This window comes from Gracilinanus agilis, chromosome 1 (assembly GCF_016433145.1).
Source record: "Gracilinanus agilis isolate LMUSP501 chromosome 1, AgileGrace, whole genome shotgun sequence".
Taxonomy (NCBI): domain Eukaryota; kingdom Metazoa; phylum Chordata; class Mammalia; order Didelphimorphia; family Didelphidae; genus Gracilinanus; species Gracilinanus agilis.
The window spans coordinates 140,096,608-140,115,077 of NC_058130.1; the positions used below are offsets into that span (position 1 = coordinate 140,096,608).

The 18,470-nt window shown below is 41.8% G+C and overlaps 1 protein-coding gene across 1 annotated transcript in view; it reads right to left on the bottom strand.

The window, feature by feature from the left end:
* Positions 1–18,470, bottom strand: part of CHTF18 (chromosome transmission fidelity factor 18) — a 61,295-nt gene that overhangs the window by 28,950 nt on the left and 13,875 nt on the right. Inside the window, exons 5-14 of the mRNA XM_044657116.1 lie at positions 18,200–18,292; positions 14,162–14,214; positions 13,097–13,259; positions 11,423–11,635; positions 9,915–10,012; positions 8,896–9,019; positions 6,765–6,910; positions 4,036–4,129; positions 2,883–2,981; positions 1,185–1,315 (exon numbers count right to left, since the gene is read on the bottom strand). Of these exons, the coding sequence (XP_044513051.1) occupies positions 1,185–1,315; positions 2,883–2,981; positions 4,036–4,129; positions 6,765–6,910; positions 8,896–9,019; positions 9,915–10,012; positions 11,423–11,635; positions 13,097–13,259; positions 14,162–14,214; positions 18,200–18,292 (1,214 nt within the window). The remainder of the gene's footprint in view (positions 1–1,184; positions 1,316–2,882; positions 2,982–4,035; positions 4,130–6,764; positions 6,911–8,895; positions 9,020–9,914; positions 10,013–11,422; positions 11,636–13,096; positions 13,260–14,161; positions 14,215–18,199; positions 18,293–18,470) is intronic.

An 18,470-nucleotide genomic window follows, 5' to 3' on the forward strand; every position in this document is an offset into this window, starting at 1 on the left:
AAGGAGGGAGGGAGGGAGGAAGGAAGGAAGGAAGGAAGGAAGGAGGGAGGGAGGGAGGGAGGGAGGAAGGAAAAGAAAAGCCAGTAATATATTTAGAAATATTTCCATCCAAAATGATGAAAATCAAAAAATACTTGTGGAACCTATTTACTATGTGGAACTCGGATGCAGTGTGGGCAAGATAAAGGAGGCACTACTGTCTTAGCATTAGCCTAGTGCTGTAGTGCACAGTCAGGATGGTGATGGGCATGGGGATAGATGACTTGGTGATGGCTCTAAGGGTGACACCTGGTGGTTGCATGATTAATGTCTCTGCACACACCAAGCATGTGAGGTCAGAAGCACAGGAGATGTGCTCACTCCTAATAAAGGGGATTTGGAGCCCCTGGTCAGGGTTATACCCGATGCTTCTTCCCCATACTTGTGTATTTCCTTGCCCAGAAATAAAAGTCTTCTGGTAGCCAGGAATGCCAGTCATTTCCTTGGACTGTGGTTCTTAACCTTTTTTTGGGACCAAGTATCTCTTTTAGTCTAGTCTAGTGAACATTTCTCAAAATAAGTTTTAAATGCATGAAATAAAACATATAACTACAGAGGAAACCAATTATATTGATATTTAAAAAAAACACACAAAACTGTTTTGACTCTAGGTTAAGAACCCACAATCTGGAGCTTTTTTTCATAACGAAGAATATCTGTGAGGCACTGGCCAGAGAGCCAGGAAGACATTTACTAGGCAGGTGACAATAGCCAAATCATTTAACCTCTCTGGGACTCAGTTTCCTCACCTGTTAAAATGAAAAGTCCTTTTCTAGTTCTAAATCTATCATTCTAGAACAATTATCAATAATACGGAAATAGGTCTTGATTGATGGCACATGAAGAAACCAGTGGAAATGTGTGTCGGCTATGGGGAGTGGGGGGGAGAGAGAGCAAGAACGTGAATCGTGTAAAATTAAAAAAAAAAATCTACCATCTTATGATCCAAGCCCAAATTCTGTACTTGACTAAGCTATTGATGTCTTGCTGGATTTGTCTGTGGGCTGTATAATTATTCCTGGCCAGATAAGGAAACCAGAGGATCCTTCCCTGACAGCTCCCATTGCTAGGTTCCTGAAGCCCTCCAGGCTCTCTGTGCTCTCATTCCCACTCACTTTGCTACCCTCAGCCCAAAGACACGTTACCTCTGAATCTTGGGCAACTGGAATATTTCTTGCCATATGGAAAACAGCCCCTTCTTCTGGTCCTTCAAGCCAATGCTCATGGTCTGTACCATCCTTGAACTCAGCTCCTTCTGGCCCTGACCATATAGGAACTAAGAAGGAGAAACAAGCACATCAAGAACATGAGGAAGGAGAGATTCATTTGAGAGGAGGGGTAGAATGCAGACTTGAAATATGGTATTTGGGGATTCTAATTTGAGAAACCTGGTTTCCCAAAATCTTAGTGTTCTTCCATTATTCTTAGAGCTCACAGAATAACAGGGTGGAAAGAACCTTAGATTTTACCTCATTTTACAGAGGAGAAAATAATTAAATAGAAGAGCCAGGATTTAAAACCAGATCCTGGGATTCCAAGCCTCAGGCTCTTTTCTTTTGTTACAGAAACATGTACTGGGTTTAGAGACAGTAAGACATAGTTCTTGCAGAGAAATGTGGCATGACCTTAAATAAGTAACTTTCCATCTCTGGGTCTCAATTTCTCCCTGTATAGAATAAGGAGGATGGGCTACATAATCTTCAAGGATTGTTTCTGATACGCAGAATTCTATAAAATGCTCAATCCAAAGCTAAAAAATGCTACAAAGGGTGTAGACTCATGAGATCAATACAAATGCCTAAAGGGCTACCAAAGGATATCCCTTTGAGGTAAACTAAAACCAAAAGGTCTCTTCAGTTAACCAAGTGACTTTGTTGCTTAATCTCTCTGGGTCTCAGTTTTCACATGTGCAAAAATTAGAGAGTTGAGATTCTGAAGAACTATTCAGAACTATGACCAAAGGGCAGTAAAACTGAATTTCCCTTGATGCAGCAGTATCACTATTATGCCTATATCACAAAGAGATCAAAGAAAGAGGAAAAGAACTTAAAATTGTACTACAACTTTTGTGACACCCTGTGTATAACTGCCTTTATATTAAACTGATGCTTTTTCTTTTTATCAGTCATTTTGGATATATACCTTCCCCTCTCCCCTCTTTTAATGAAGAAAAACAATTATGCAAAATCAACCAATGGAGTGACCACAGATGATATGGCATGCACTGTTCAGCACCTGTAGTCTTCCACATTTCTATCAAAAGAAAAGAGGCATGTTTCACACTCCACTCTCTGGAACCCAGACTGGTAGTTAAAATCACTCAAAGTTCAGCTTTCTTTTGGTGTTCTCATTGTCCCAACTTTAATATTCTATGATGAGATGACCTAGAAATCCCAGTATTTTGAAGCTAAAAGTGACCTTAAAAAAAAAGAGCTAGATTCCTTCATTTTACAGATTAAGAGAGGTTCCATGGTGTGTTGACATCAGGTTAGTACAAGAACTCAAGCCTCCCACTCCCAATCGAGGACCCTTTTCATTCTGCTACGGGTCTCTCCTAGTTTTCTAGAAAGGTTTGGAGAAAAGCTCTAGTTAGACCTAGGATGGGTTTATAAAGCATAGAGGGAATGCTTAAAACATGTCCCTAACTTTTCAGGGATCTCTTTTGAGTTCCCCACCTGAAATCAAATCTGTGAGGCCAATTATAGGGGAGGAAGAAGGCTGCCATATTCTGATGGATGGGGGAAAAACCTAGAGAAGGCTTCATGCTTTAAAGGTGCCCACTAGAAGCTGGCCACCCCCAACCCTAGAAGTCATTCCCAAAGTTCTCTATTTGGGGTTCATACCTGCAGGGTGTTTATGCAGGAACGAATATCATTCTCTGTCTTCTCACACAGCATCATAAGGGTACCAGTATCCGCCTTCATTCCCTGTCGCAAGGAGATCTAAGGCAAGACATTATTAGGCAATAAACTTCTTCACTATATTGATGCTCTCCAAAGATTCAATTCATGCCCACAGGTCAGAGATGGGGGAGAGCCAAGGGGAGGCTGACCTCCTTCTCTTTAGGAAACTTTCCTAAAACCATCCCACTTCCTTTTTCTGACTTGCCTATACTATCAGTCTATTAATCAGCCAACCTCCTACTTCATTTTCCCCCTGAAACAATCCAGATTATTCCCCATTGCCTTATTCTCTTTCTTCAAGCTCTACAACAGCAGCAGCTAACATGATCTAAAGGCAAAAAGATAGTTGTTGGGTGGCAACTTCTTCACTCATAAAACAATTTTATGATAAGAAACTAGCTGTACATCTGGGGACATTTCAATTCTCTGCTCATGGTGTGGTACTATAGATAGAGCATTTATTAAGGCCTTATTATGGGTAAGGCATCATGCCCAATTCAAGAACATAAATATTAGTAAAAGAAAGGAAAGGGCCAGGCCTAGAGATGGGAGGTTTTGGGTTCAAAGCAAGTCACTTAACCCCCATTGTCTAGCCCTTATCACTCTTCTGCCTTGGAACCAATACACACTATCGATTCTAAGATGGAAGCTAAGGGTTAAAAAAAGGAAAAGAAGAGGGGAAAAAAAGACATCCTTTACCCTCAAGGAGTTTACATTCTACTGGGGGAATTGGTAAGAGGAGCCTGAGGAGAGAGAAGTTATCTGCTCACTTGGGAACGAGGTAGCGGACAGCAATAACAATAAGCACAGATAATCCAAATCCACGTAGACTTGGAAAATGCTCTAGGTTGGGCCTTTTGCAGATGGGTTTCCCCAATGATGATTTCCTTCATTCTAATGCAGATGAACCAGAGAAGGAACCCATGAGCTAAATATAGCAGGGGTGGTTCTGACAGCTGGCCAACCCCAGAGAGTCAGGCCAGGCTCTAGGCATCAGGGGCAAACCTAAGCTTTCTGTCTAGTTTCCAGAATCAGCAGCAGCATCTGCCTTGGGAACCAGCCTCTGCGCCTTTACCTTAACCAAGACACTGACCTCATTCAGTCTCTGCACCAGGCGGGAAGGCAGTGTCTGTGGGAACTGTAGGAGGAATGCCTGCTGCTTCAGCTGTCTCAGAGAAGGTGTGTACCTATCCAAGACAGAAGGAGGGATTTGTGGAGTGTTCAGCATGATGACTGGCCAACAGGAAGTACTTAACACAATCTCAGTCCTTTCCCCCAAGAAAGAACCAAAACCCCAGAAAGAACCATCAATGTGGAGGTTGAGAATAAGGGATGGTCTCTCCTAAGGTTTAAATAATCTGAGGAATGGGATGTGAACTAGAGAGCCTAGGTTTGGGCTTTGAAATAAAGGCACTCCCTCCAAATAAGAAGAGAGTAGGGAGTGAATTTCATAAGCATGTGAAGGAAAAAAAAAAACTAGTCATTTGCCAGATAGTGGAGTGTGGGAGTAGGAGGGAAAAAACTGGAAAAGGAAAAGCTGATTGAAAATAGGAGCTCTTCACCCTAGTGCAAATATCAATAATATGGAAATAAGTCTTGATCAATGACACATGTAAGACCCAGTGGAATTGTGTCGGCTATGGGAAAGGTGGGAGGAGGAGAGGGATGGAACATGAATCCTATAATCATGGGAAAATGGCCTAAATTAATTAATTAAATAAAAATCCAAAACAACAACAAAAAAAAACAAAAAAACTTAATTTAATTTAAAAAGAAAAGAAAAGAAAATAAGAGCTCTAGGGAGCAACTGGGTGGTTTAGTAGATTGAGAGCCAGGCCTTGAGATGGGAGGTCCTGGGTTCAAATGTGGCCTCAGACACTTTCTAACTGTGTGACCTTGGGCAAGTCACTTACCCCCATTGCCTAGCCCTTACCACTCTTCTGCTTTGGAATCAATACACAGTACTGATCCTAAGATGGAAGGTAAGGGTTTTAAGAAAGAAAGTAGAGTTTCTATAAAAGAACGCACTGATGATATATGTTAAATCATAGGATGAGAGCATCATAGATTTAGTGCTGAAAGTGACCTTAAGGGTCATCTAGTCCAAACCTCCCATTTTACAAATGAGTAAACTGAGGCCTACAAAAGACAAATGACTTGCCTAAGGTCACAAAGTGGTAGAGTTGGGATTTGAACCCAGGCCTTCTGACTCCACATTCTTCCACCGTGCTACATGCCTAAAAAATGTTTGTTAAATGAATGAAGAGTGTAGCCAGTTCTTAATAACTCAGACCTAACCATGAGAGATCTGTAATAATTCAGGTTTAGGATAGGAGATTCTCATCAAGTAAAAAGTTCCAAGCTTTGTATTTATCAAGTACTATTAGGTAATCCCAAGGCGCTTTTCAACAACCCCAAATTGCTCACTATCTTTTTAATACTCTTGTTGTTTAGTCAGATCTGACTCTTTGTGACCCCATTTGGGGTTTTCTTTCTTTCTTTTTTAAAAACTCTTATCTGCTATCTTAGAATCAATACTGTGTATTGGTTCCAAGTCAGAAAAGTGGGCTAGGCAATGGGGGTTAAGTGACTTGCCCAGGGTCACTCAGCTAGGAAGTGTATGAGGCCAGATTTGTACTCTGGAAAAAGGGTCTTCTTGACCTCAAGCCTAGTACTCTATCCACTATACCATCTAGCTGCCCTTTTAATACTGATCCTCTCACAAATGATATTATATCACCATAAATCATTGAAGGTCATGGTCTTGGAAGAACTGAAGATGAAGGTGGCCTCTACAGGAGTAAAAATGAATAAATACTCCTAGTTTTTAAAAATACATAGGATTTTAATAATACTCAAAAAGAGAAGAAAAAGAAAGAGATTCTTTCAGTCAAGCAAGCAGAGCAGAGAACTCACACCTGCAGCACTTTACCAAAAGTAAAGCCCCAAGAGTGCCGTAGCGTGGGTCTCAGCCAAATTTATCTCCCAAGCCTCTGTACATCAAATGAGGATGTTCTTAAAAGGATGCTGGGAATGCAGCTCAGGTATGGCAAATTTTCTACATGCACACCCCCAAAATGCCATGAAAAGACCCATGGGTAGGTGAAAGAAAGAAAGATGTGGCATTATTTCTAACAAAGACTTGAGTATAAGAAGTAGAGGGAGGAACGTTAATTATGAAAGATATTTATGACTAGGAAAGAGGGTGGGCCAGCTGGGTCAGGAAAGTGAGGGATTACCAGGTAGAAAACCTAAGTACATCAGCATCCATGATGTATCAAAAGAATTTGAGGAAGGCATTCAGGGCCTCACGTAGATCTTTAATGGTGGTCTAATGCAAAGACTGAGACAAAAATCCCACAGGATAAGAAGGGGTGGCTGGATTATGGTCTCTCTCTCTCTGGAGGGAGCGCCCACACCGAGGACATCACACAGCTCCACTGGCATTTTTAGATAATGTAGGCCTGTGGGAAGTGTCCCCTATTCATGAACTAATGACTGAAATCACCAGCCAATTGCATATAGTGGAAAGAGCCTTGAAGTAGATGATTTTCTACATTCTATACCTTCTTCTTCAACTCTTGGCATCAAACCTTCTCTTGTACCAAAGGAAACCAGTCAAACAAAAACAACCAAGGAAGTGGCCACATCTCACAGTGTACCTGACATTTTGTACCCATAGTTCTTTACCAAGAGACCCATCAGTTCTAGTGCCACCATTTTGAATAGATCCTTAGAGCTGGAAGAGACCTTAGAGATCAAGTCCAATCCCTCTATTTTACAAAGAAAAACATTGAAAAGAGAGGCACCGCAGATACTCACTGGTCATTGCAGATACAGATAATAGGGCGCATCAAGAGACCCCCTTCCTTCTTTCGTTTCTTGCCACCCCCAGCTGCTCCTCCTGTTGTCTCTATCTCTCCTACATCCTTACGATTAATTATGCTAAGAAGCACATTGATGGAAGGCTGCAGAGAGGCAGGGAAGTATATGGGTGAGTGACTGGACTCCAGCACACAGGGGCATGATACAAACAAAGAATACATTTTTTCTGGAATAATACCTATAACCAGATGTGTACTAGTAAACGTTTAAGAACCAGTTCTCTAGGAAAAAAAATTAAATTTTAAATTTAATCTGAATTGTTAACATTTTTCTCTAGCACTCTCTTAAATGAATAATCAACAACAATAAATCGAGCCCTCATCTGTAATATTTGCCAATTTCCATGATATAAATGCCCATGCTGAAAAATAAAAAAATTGTCTCTTTAGGACTGGTATGAGTTGGCTTCAGCACACTGTTGCTTAAATACCACCCCTATCCCACTCACCAGCATCCTGCAAGGGGTAGGAAGGGAGAGAGAGAAAAAATATGCCCCCCCCCAAAAAAAAACACAACTTGTGAAGGATGCAGATTTGAGTCCCTTTAGGCCTAAATCTGAGCCATTTCTACACTCCTCTTGTAAACTCTGTAGGTAATCTAAGCATCAGGCTTAATTTCTCTGCTTCTTGAGGTGATGGGAAAACTGTGACTTTTACTCAATAATGTTTGTCTCTTAGTAGGGAAGAGGAAAGAAAAGTGAGTTAGCTAAGTGAAAACATGGTGACACAAGGGAGGACCAATAAACAACATTCAACCAAGAGGCTTCTTGATTAATTAGAAATGTACCCGAGATTACAGAATGGACCAGTATACCCAGGGGAGCAAGTCCCATCTTTGGCTTGGGTATGCTCTGGAAGAAGAGAGGGAATTCTAACCTGGGGGCCTTGAGGGATAAAGGAAGGCAGAGACTTCCAACCTAAAGAGAATTATAGCTCAGCCTGGGGAACTTTTGTTCACACTGTTCTCCTTGGCCCTCATTCCTTTTCTTCCAATTCCACCATCTTTTTTTTTTTTAAACTCTTACCTTCCATCTTAGAATCTATACAGTGTATTAGTTCTGAGGCAAAAGAGCAGTAAAGCCTAGGCAATGGGGATTAAGTGACTTATCCAGGGAGGAAGTGTCTGAGGCCACATTTGAACCCAGAACCTCCAGTCTCCAGGCCTGACTCTCAATCCACTGAGTCACCTTATTGCCCCATCAATTCCACCATCTTTTTCTCCACATCCTTTATGAAATCTGTCCCTGATTATTCTAGCCCACATTGCTCTTTATTTGAGACTCATCCTTCAAGACTGTGAACTCCCCAAGGCCCAGACCTCAATCTTTTCTTTCTCTCATATGCCCCATCCCAATTTCTCAGGAGATGGCTGAAGTCTGAAGATAAATGTGGACGGAGTGCAGAAATCAGTTATCAGGCCTAAGGAATGACAAATGTGGCCTTCTTTAAAAAAAAAATTGTATCCCACTTTATGTGAGAAGAACACCTAGCACTTTTTAATTATTTTTCAGTTATGTCCAACTCTTCATGGCCCCATTTGGGGTTTTCTTGGCAATGATCCTGGAGTGTTTTGCCATTTTCTTCTCTAGCTCATTTTACAAATGAGAAAACCGAGGCAAACAGGATTAAGTGACCAGCCCAGGGTCACAAAACTAGTAAGTAGCTGAGGCCAAAGTTGAACTTAGTCTTCTTGACTCCAGACCTGGCACTCTATCTACCATACCACCTAGTTGCCCTGGCACTTAGGGGAAAGTAAGTCTCAATAAAATAAATTCCAAAAGATTTCTTGGCTTTAGGATGACTCCTGAGCCATTCACACTTTCTCTGTCCCAGGCATCATTTGTTTGTAAGATAGCTGATGGGGGCAATGAGCTAAATTGCTCCCAGGGAACCCAGCTGGTGTCTCTGACTAAAGCTCACCAACCTACACGGGTCAGGACCCATAACTTTGGCCCCAGGAGCACAGTCGTGTCACCACTGGGTAACTGGTCGAGTTTGCGCCCAGACCCTGATGGAGCCCTGCCGAGTCAAGCATGGGGTCATACAAACTCTTCCAAACCTAGGCATACCGTTGGTGCACCATCAATTTCATCAATGACCAAACAGTTGGGTTTCCCCTTGGCTCCCAGCACCGACTCCATCTGTGTGGCTGCTTCAATTCGAGTCTTGAAGACCTCGGGACTGCGGTCATCACTGAAATACAATCAATCCAGACACATCAGAGCAGCAAAGGATTGAGGATTGGAAGGAGACGTTGAAAGGTCATTTGGAGCAGTCCCCTGTCCTGGGGCCAAGGGACGACTAGACTGTACAGTCCCTTCTTGTCTCCAACATAAATCTTGCTTGCTTGATGACCCAGGTAATGGGAAAAACCACTAGACCCGGGAGTTGAAGGGTCTAATTTAGATCATGTTTCTGCTATTGATCAGCCATGAGAACCAGAGCAAAGCATTGGGAGCTTCAGCTCTGAAATAAATACATTTGCACAATGCATCTCGTAGGCCGGTGGTGAATAAAGGTAATAATAATTAGTATTTGCATACCACTTTTAAAAAAGCCCTTACCTTCCATCTCGGAATCAATATCGTGTATTGGTTCCAAGGCAGAAGAGCAGTAATGGCTAGGAAATTGGGGGGGGGGGGGGGTGTTAAGTGACTCACTCAGGGTCACATAAGAAGTGTCTGAGTACAGACTTGAACCCAGGACCTTTTGTCTCTAGGCTTCACTCTCAACCTACTAAGTCACCTAGCTGCCCCCCATTTACACAACACTTAAAGGTTTACAAAGTGCTTTACACATGTTATCTCATCCTCACAACAACTCTGGGAAGTCCATGCTTTTTGTATGCTCACTCCACAGAGGGGTGACAAGGCTGAGGCTCAGTGATTTGTCCAAGTTCATACAGCTAATAACTGTGCTAGGCAGGACTGTACTCAGGGTCCTGACTCAAAAATCCAACATTCTCCAGCCCCAGACGCTGTCAATCATGTGAGCTCTCTCTTTTCTTCTTAAACAGCCTTTTCCCAGTTTCAGAAATCCTTCCCTAGAGAATTCTTCTTTTGTGATCACGTGGCCCTCCTTCACTCACCTGGCATTCATCTCCACCACACTGTACCCGGCATGCCTGGCAATCACGTGTGCCAGAGTGGTTTTCCCCAGTCCAGGAGGTCCACACAGAAGGGCTACCTGCAGTCAAGAGGAGACAGAAAGACCCTATAAGGGCTCCAAGGTCCAACATCACCCTCCCTCCTCCTAGTCCATGAAGCCTTCCTTGGGTAACTTCAACCCATCCTTGTTTCTTTTTTCTTTTTTTTTTTTTTTATTTTAAACCCTTAACTTCTGTGTTTTGACTTATAGGTGGAAGAGTGGTAAGGGTAGGCAATGGGGGTCAAGTGACTTGCCCAAGGTCACACAGCTGGGAAGTGTTTGAGGCTGGATTTGAACCTAGGACCATCCTTATTTCTTATTCCCCCCCCACCTTTCTTTTCTTCTTTTTCTTTTTTTTTAATCCTTTACATTTTGTCTTGGAATCAATACTGTGTGTTGGTTCTAAGGCAGAAGAGCAGTAAGGGCTAGACAATGGGGGTTAAATGTCTTGCCCAGAGTCACCCAGTTGGAAAGTGTCTGAGGCTAAATTTGAACCCAGGAACCTCCTGTCTCTAGGCCTCACTCTCAATCTACTGATCTACCTGGAGGCCCACTATTTTCATCTTTTTTGACTCCTTAAAAACTTGTAGTCAGCACCACACAGTTCAATATTTGATAAAGTGCCAAAGAGTATTGGTTTTGTCTGTGAATCTTGTCTTCCTACTAAAGTTTTAAGACCAAGATGGACTTGGAAATGGTGGCTCTGCCATTTAAGCTTGTAACCAGGGGAAACTCAATTTGTTTCTCTGGGCCTCAATTTGTAAATCTCTAAAGCAGGGATAATGAAACCCAGACATCCTAGCAGGGTTGTTGTGGGCAAAGCTCTTTATGAGCTATAAAGCACGAGGGAGCAGTTATACTGATTATTAGACTTTTCCTCATTATTGCTGTCATTGTTTAGTTGTTTTTAGTCATGTCTGATTCTTCATGGTCCCATTTGGGATTTTCTTAGCAAAGATACTGAAGTGATTTGTCATTTCCTTCTCTAGTTCATTTACCAGATGAGGAAACTGAGGCAAACAGGATGAAGTGACTTGCCCAGGGTCACCCAACTGGGAAGTATCTGAGGGCTGGACTAGGTCTTCTAAGGTCTCTTTTAAGTTCTAAGCTTTTGATTCCAGTAAAGATTTCCTGGGGACATTGGCATGAAATAACTCATTTACCAACTATTGCTTCATGGTCTACAAAGTTTAGGCATTATGAACACTATTGTCCCTACTTCACAGAAGAAGAAACCGAGAGCCAGACAACCCATAGTTATACGGCGAGATTTTAGCCCAGTCCCCTGTCACCAAAACCATGGTTCTTTCAGTTTTGCCACACCAGACCCCTAGCAGTGAGGGTCTGAGAGAGGGTGGAGGAGGCCACCCTGGGGGTCAGGGGTCTCCCTATGCTATGCCTATAGAGATACCGACAGCTCCCCACCTCCCCCCAGTGTCCAGTCCTCACCTTGTATTTGGGCCTGTTGTTCTGATCCAGTTCAGCCTCCAGGATCTCCTCTATCATCTGCTCCTTGCTCTTCCACTTCTGGGGCTCTCGGCCATACTTGGAGGGCATCCGGGTGGGGGGCTGCTCAGCATTCGGTTTCTTGGCAAGCTTTTCTCGCCCAAATACCACCACATCCCACAGCTTGAGCCACTTCAGAAGACAGCGGTTGGTGTACTGTGGGAAGGAGAGTGGTAGGAAAAAAGGGATTGGGGGGAGGGGGGAGAGGAAAGTTGTCAGTTCACAGGCAAACTGAAGACTGTTTTGTTATTCAGTCCTTTTCTGTTGTGTTCGACTCTCATGACTCCAACTTGGGGTTTTCTTGGCAGAGATACCAGAGCAGTTGGTCATTTCCTTCTCTGGCCCATTTTAGAGCCAGGAAATGTCTGAGGTTACATTTGAACTCAGGTCTTCTTGACTCTAGCCAGTGTGCCACCTATAGACCATCAGAGGGAATCTAATCCAATCCCTGATTATTTTAACATGGAAAAACTGAGAAGTTACATAACCAGTTAGTGGTGTGTAAATGGAATTAGCTCAAGCCCTTCATAGTTAAAACTCTAGCCACCAGAGATAATGTCATCCCCACCTCCCTTAGTGGGGAGGGGAGATGAGTTAACCCACACGTGACAATAAGTAATAAATCAAGAACAAGGGACTGCCCTTTGGGCAGTCCAAAACAGTGTTGAGGCTGCCATTTGTCCACCTGAATTAGAGGTGGACCTCCAAGGAAGTGACAAAAGCTGCTATCTTTCAAGTATGATGGTAACTTCCTGTTGGGGCAGTTGGCGTTTTGAACTCAGTGCTTAAGGATCTCTGCTGAGACCTCAGGTGGCTTCCCCTCTGAATTGTCATGTGGATAAGTTAGGTTGACTTCCTTTCACCTACCTTGGCATTTCTAGAGTCTCTACCTCAATAAGGCTTCTTTGTCTCTCTAATAGCTAAGGCCTTGCCACTAATAGCCTAGTTTAATTAGCCTTTTAACCCTCTCTTGGTCTAGACCTCTGCCGTCTGGCCAGCCTCTCCCTCTCTCTATTTCCCTACCTTCTACCTTCCCAAATTGTAAATAAACTACCATAAAACCCATCCTGACTTGGGTCTATTTTAATTATGGAATCAAATCTGAATTTGATTGATTCCTGGCGACCACACCTTAAACATAATATCTAATTTTCCCTCTTACAGTGGCAAAGGTGAATTCAGACTTTCCCAGCCAAACACTTTGAATGCTGCCATTCTCGGTTTCCAGGGAGGCCTGGGGGAGTGGGGAGGGGTGATTAGGATCTCTGATTCTCCTGCTCCTTGCTGCGGGGAGAAAGAGTCAACTTCACAAACAGCCCTATATGCTGGCTTGTCTAATGAAAGCAGCTCCCCAGCAATGCCCTGTCACTAATCAGCCTCCAACCTCCGGGGAAATGCCTCCCATCACCAACAGAGGCCTGGATTGCTTTCAGCAAATCAAAGTCTGCCACTGACTTGCTGTGTGACTAAGGACACCTGAGTTTCATCTGGAAAACAAGGAGGTTGGACAAAGTCCTACTCCCCACCCCTCTACCCTCCCACCCCCTCCAACTTCTAAGATGCACATGCAGTTTTTGTTCTGGGAAAACCAATCACAGTCTGGGACTGGGGACTCACGTCATCACTGAGCAACTCCCTGTAGTGCCTGGGGGTGAATACGTCTACCCAGAGAGCATGCTGGGAAGGGTCTTGATTTTCCTTGCCCTCTTCTTCCTCCACTTCTCGGGCCGTATCGACACTGTCCTCCGTCTTTGGGGTCTCTCCTCCAGGTTCCTGATGCCTGAAAACCAACATGACATGAATGAAAAATTATCAGACTGTCAGGTGTCCAAACAGCCAACTCCTCCTCCTACCCTGAATACACAGACATGGGGGATCCCTTTCCTGTGGTGACGCTGCAGTGCCACCACCTGAGAGGGCCCGTGAGTGCGGCATGCCATCGTTTTCATCACCCTGCCCCAACCGTGAATGCTACTCTGATTACTGAAACTTTCTAATCACATCCACGTACGTCCTGGGAGTCTCTGCAGTGGGCTAACTCCCAGTTATCTGACTTTTAAAAAATTTCTTCCTGATGAGTCTTGTTAGCCATCCAGAGAAAATTTGAGGATTTCTGTGTGTTTATGCTGTATCTTTCTACTCTACCAAATTTGTTTTGATTGATTTGTTCACTGACTCTCAAGGATTTTTTTTTAAACCTTTATCTTTTGTTTTAGAATCAATACTGTGGATCAGTTCCAAGGCAGAAAAGCAGTAAGGCATGGGAATTCCCATTGCCTTGCCCTTACCACTTTTCTGCCTTGGAACCGATCCACAATATTGATTTTAAGACAGAAGGCAAGGGTTTTAAAATAAAATAAAATAAAATAAAATAAAATAAAATAAAATAAAATCTGTCATGACTCAGCTGACCCACAGCAGGATATGGGCCATAAGCTAAGTTGCCAGTGGTAGGAAAAAACTATAGTGAGCTACACACACTCACTCACACGCTGACCAAAGTTTTTATTTTGGCTAGATGGATGGGATTAGCTAGATATAGAGGCTGGGCCTAGGGCTAGGACCCTCCAGTACAGGAGACTACCTTCTTCTGGGGAATCAACAAATGAGGAACAAAAGGACCAGGGTCAGTAAGGTAGAATCCCTCCAAAGACCAAGGGGCTGAAAGGCAAATAAATTCACCTGTTTAATATCTCAGTCAGTCTCTGGGCTGCTTCCAGAACTCGCTGCCTCCGCTGCAAACAGATGAGAGGAGTTGCAGAATCAGAGCTAGAAGAGATCTTGTAGGTCATCTAATCAATCCTCTCTGATCTGCCTAAAATTATCCAACCAACAAGTGGAATATATAGACACTAGGTGGTGCAGAGTACCTGGCTTCATTTTCCTTAGTTCAAGTCTGGCCTCAAGACACTAAATGTGTGTTCCTGGGTAAATCATTTCATCTGGTTGGCCTCAGTTTCCTCATCTGGAAAATTAGCTGGAGAAGGAAGTGGCAAACCATTCCATATCTTTGCCAAGAAAACCCCAAACAGGGGTCACAAAGTCAGATATGACTGAAAGCCAAGTGAATGACAAGAATTCAAACCCTTTGATTATCTACTACACTAAATCACATTATACTTCATGACCCACAAAAGCAAATATATTTTGTCAGTTTAGCAAAAAAATTCAAGATTTGAGATTTTAAGCTAGATTTTTCAAAGCTTCCTTGAGTACAGACTACTTCATAGGGAGAGTACCCAGTTAAGAATCAAGAAACAAGATTCTAATTTTTCCTGATTCCATGTGTGACCTTAGATAAAAAAAAAAACCTCTTCTCCTTATACTTCTCAAGCCATGGAGGGAGGTGCTTTTATACCATCGTAACAATTACATTTGCATTTCTAGAACCTTTATAAGTATTTGTTTATTTTTAATAATATTTTCCCCCAATTATATGTAAAGACAATTTATTTGACATTAATTTTTTTTAAGTTTTCAGTTCCAAATTCTCTTTCTTCTAATCCTCCCTCATTCTCTCCCTGCTCTTCTACCTCCCTGAGATGGTAAGCAATCTGAAATAGATTTTACATGTGCAATAATTTAAAACATTTTTTTCATATTAGTCATTTTGTAGAAGAGATCTCAAATAAAAGAAAGTGAAATACAGTATGTTTCAGTTTTCATTCAGATTCCATCAGTTCTTTCTCGGAGGGCAGATGGCATTTTTCATCATGATTTTTTGAGACTGTTTGGGATCACTGCATTGCTGAGAATAATTAGGTCATTCACAGCTGTTCAAGAAGTACTGCTGTCACTGTATACAATGTTCTGGATCTGCTCATTTCACTTTGCATCAATTCATGTAAATCTTTCTATATTTTTCCAGAATTCATCCTACTCAACATTTATTATAGTACAATAGTATTCCATCACTATCATATACCACAACTTGTTCAGCTAGTCCCTAATTAATTCCTCAGTTTCCAATTTTTTGCTACCACAAAAAGAGCTGCAATAAATATTTTTGTACAAGTAGGTTCTTTTCCCTTTTTTGGGATTTCTTCATAACCCTTATAAGAACTGATAGTGTTTTATTCATCCCAGTTCAGTAACATAGGAAAATATTAACGGGGAAAAGTAATATTATCCCCATTTTATAACCAAGAAAACTGAGATCAGAGAAGCTGAGTTGCTAATGTCAGAAGTGGAATGAAAACTCAGGTCTTTAGACTCCAAGTCTAATATTTTTGTTTTTTAAATACTACTGCACCCTGATTCAATTATTTTGGAGAGCAATCTGGAATTAAGTCCAAAGAATTATAAAACTGTGAATATTCTTTGACTCGGCAATACTACTATCAGGTCTGTTTCTCAAAGTGATTAGAGAAAATGGAAAAGAACTTAGATGTTCTAAAATATTTATAACAGCTTTCTTTGCGGTATCAAAGAATTGGAAATTGAGGGGATGTCCATCAATTGGGGAATGGCTAAATGAGATGCAGTATATAATTGTGATGAAATAACTATTGTGCTATAAGAAATGATGTGGGGGAACAGTGAGTTGGCTTAGTGGATTAAGATCTAGGCCTGGAGATGGGAGGTTTCTGGGTTCAAATCTGGCCTTAGACACTTCTTAGTTGTGTGACACTTGGCAAGTCCCTTAACCCCCAATGTCTATACCTTATTGCTCTTCTGCTTTGAAACCAATATACAGTATTAATTCTAAAAGGGAAGGGAAGGATTTAAAAAAAAAAAAAGAAAAATGATATGCAAGTTTATTTTAGAAAAACATGAAATAAAGAAGAGTGAAACAAACAGAACCAAGAGAATGTTGTATATGGTAACAGCAATATTGTTTAAAGAGTAACTGTGAATGACAAAGCTATTCTAAGTAATACGAACATTCAGCTATTGTGAAAAGGAATTTAAAACTCCCTTTGTTTATTTTAACTTAATCAATCAAGAACTTCGGAGTGCCCCTCCTTTCACATTTAGTCAGTTAGATACTTTGAAGATCCTTTTACAAGAAAGCTCACACCCTCAGAGAAAGGAAGTTCTCCCCCTCAAGAGATAGGAAGTGGATCCCTTGGGCAGTGCCAGGTAAATTAAGAAACTATGATTGGTTCCTGAGATGTACAGACGGACCAGCCCACAGTGAAAGGAAGTAGAAACCAGAGAGACAGGAAGTGATGTGGGAAAAGGGTTTATAAAAGGTGAGAATTAAGAGCGGAGCATTCATTCTGCATTGGAGATTCTGTGTTGGTGACTCGGGCTGAAGGGAGGAGGCTTCTGAATTGGTGATTCTATATAGGTGGCTCTTGCTGAAAGAAGAGACTCTGGCCAGAGCCACTGACTTTTCAGCCCTTCTCTTGTCTTTGGTGGGATGCTCTCTTCAGTGATTCTCTTCGGCAGGACACTCTCCTGGGCATGAGACTCTCTTTGGTGGCTCAGTCTCTGAGGCATCAGACTCTCTTTTTGTTGGTGAAACACTTGGCTGGAGACACTCATGGGCTGATGAGATTTGCATTTAGATTCACACTCATGGTCTAGAGGCACTCTGATCTGGACTTAGGGTATTTAGCTAGGCAATATTTTATACCTCTTTCCTACATTTCCCTCTTTACTATCTCTATGTTGCTGTAATAAAGCTACTAAAGCTACTAATAGCCTTTTGACTACTATTTAATTATTATAAATGGCAACCACAACTTTTTATAACTCTTAATTTGACCAAAACCCATTTTAATTCTTACACTATGATGGACTTATGAAGGAAAATGCTAATCCTCTTCCAGAGAAAGAATTGATACATGAAAGTATGTATTATAGGATTCCACATACATATCTGTATCAAAGATTGGCCTTTTCTCCTGCAGGGTTGGGAGAGAGAGGGAGACAACTCAGAATTCAAAATGTAATGAAAAACTAAAAATAAAGCAAAATAATTTTTTAAAATACTGCTGTGTCACTTGTACAAAAATATTTATAGCCATGCTTTTTGTGGTGACAAAAAACTGGAAAACAAGGGTATGCCCTTCTATTGGGGAATGGCTGAACAAATTGTGGTATATGCTGATGATGGAATACTATTGTGCTCAAAGGAATAATAAAATGGAGGAATTCCATGTGAACTGGAAAGACCTCCAGGAAGTGATGCAGAGTGAAAGGATCAGAGCCAGAAGAACATTGTACAGAGACTGATACACTGTGGTAAAATCAAATGTAATGGACTTCTGTACTGGCAGCAATGCAATGACCCAGGACAATTTTGAGGGATTTATGGAAAAGAATGCTACCCACATTCAGAGGAAGAACTGCAAGAGTGGAAACACAGAAGTAAAACAACCACTTGAACAAATGGGTCGACGCAGACATGGTTGGGGATGTAGACACTAAATGACCACACCAATGCAACTATCAATAATATGTAATTAAGTCTTGACTGATCACACATGTTAAAACCAGTGGAAATGTGCGTTGGATGGGGGGTGTGTTCAAGGGGAAAGTAAAAACAGGAATCATGTAACCATGGAAAATTTTTCTAAAAAAATAAAATATTTAAATCTAAAAAAAAAAAGAAAGAAATTAAAAAATTAAATCACCACCCTAGTTCTTTTCTGGTAAAAAAAAAAAAAAAGATACTGCTGTGTCAATCTCTCCATCTGGCTTCATCGATCCTTGACCATCCTCCAACCAGGAGTCCCCAAGCAGAAAGAAGCAGCAGACATGGTTACATACCTCATCGTTGACTTGTTCCTTCAGATAAGAAAAAGGCATGCCCAGCAAATGAAGCTGCCCATGTCCACGCCAGGCACCATCACAGCGGGAAAGCTGGGGGGGGGGGGGGGGGGAGAGAAACAAACATAGATATAATACTTTTATAAAACTCCTTCCCAGGGTCAAAGAGCAGGCTTTCTCTCTGAGACCTTTAACCCTACATTTCATATCCTACCTTCCACTGACCTCTTTCTCCTATTATTATCCCACCCTGATCATGTAAAAAAGGAAA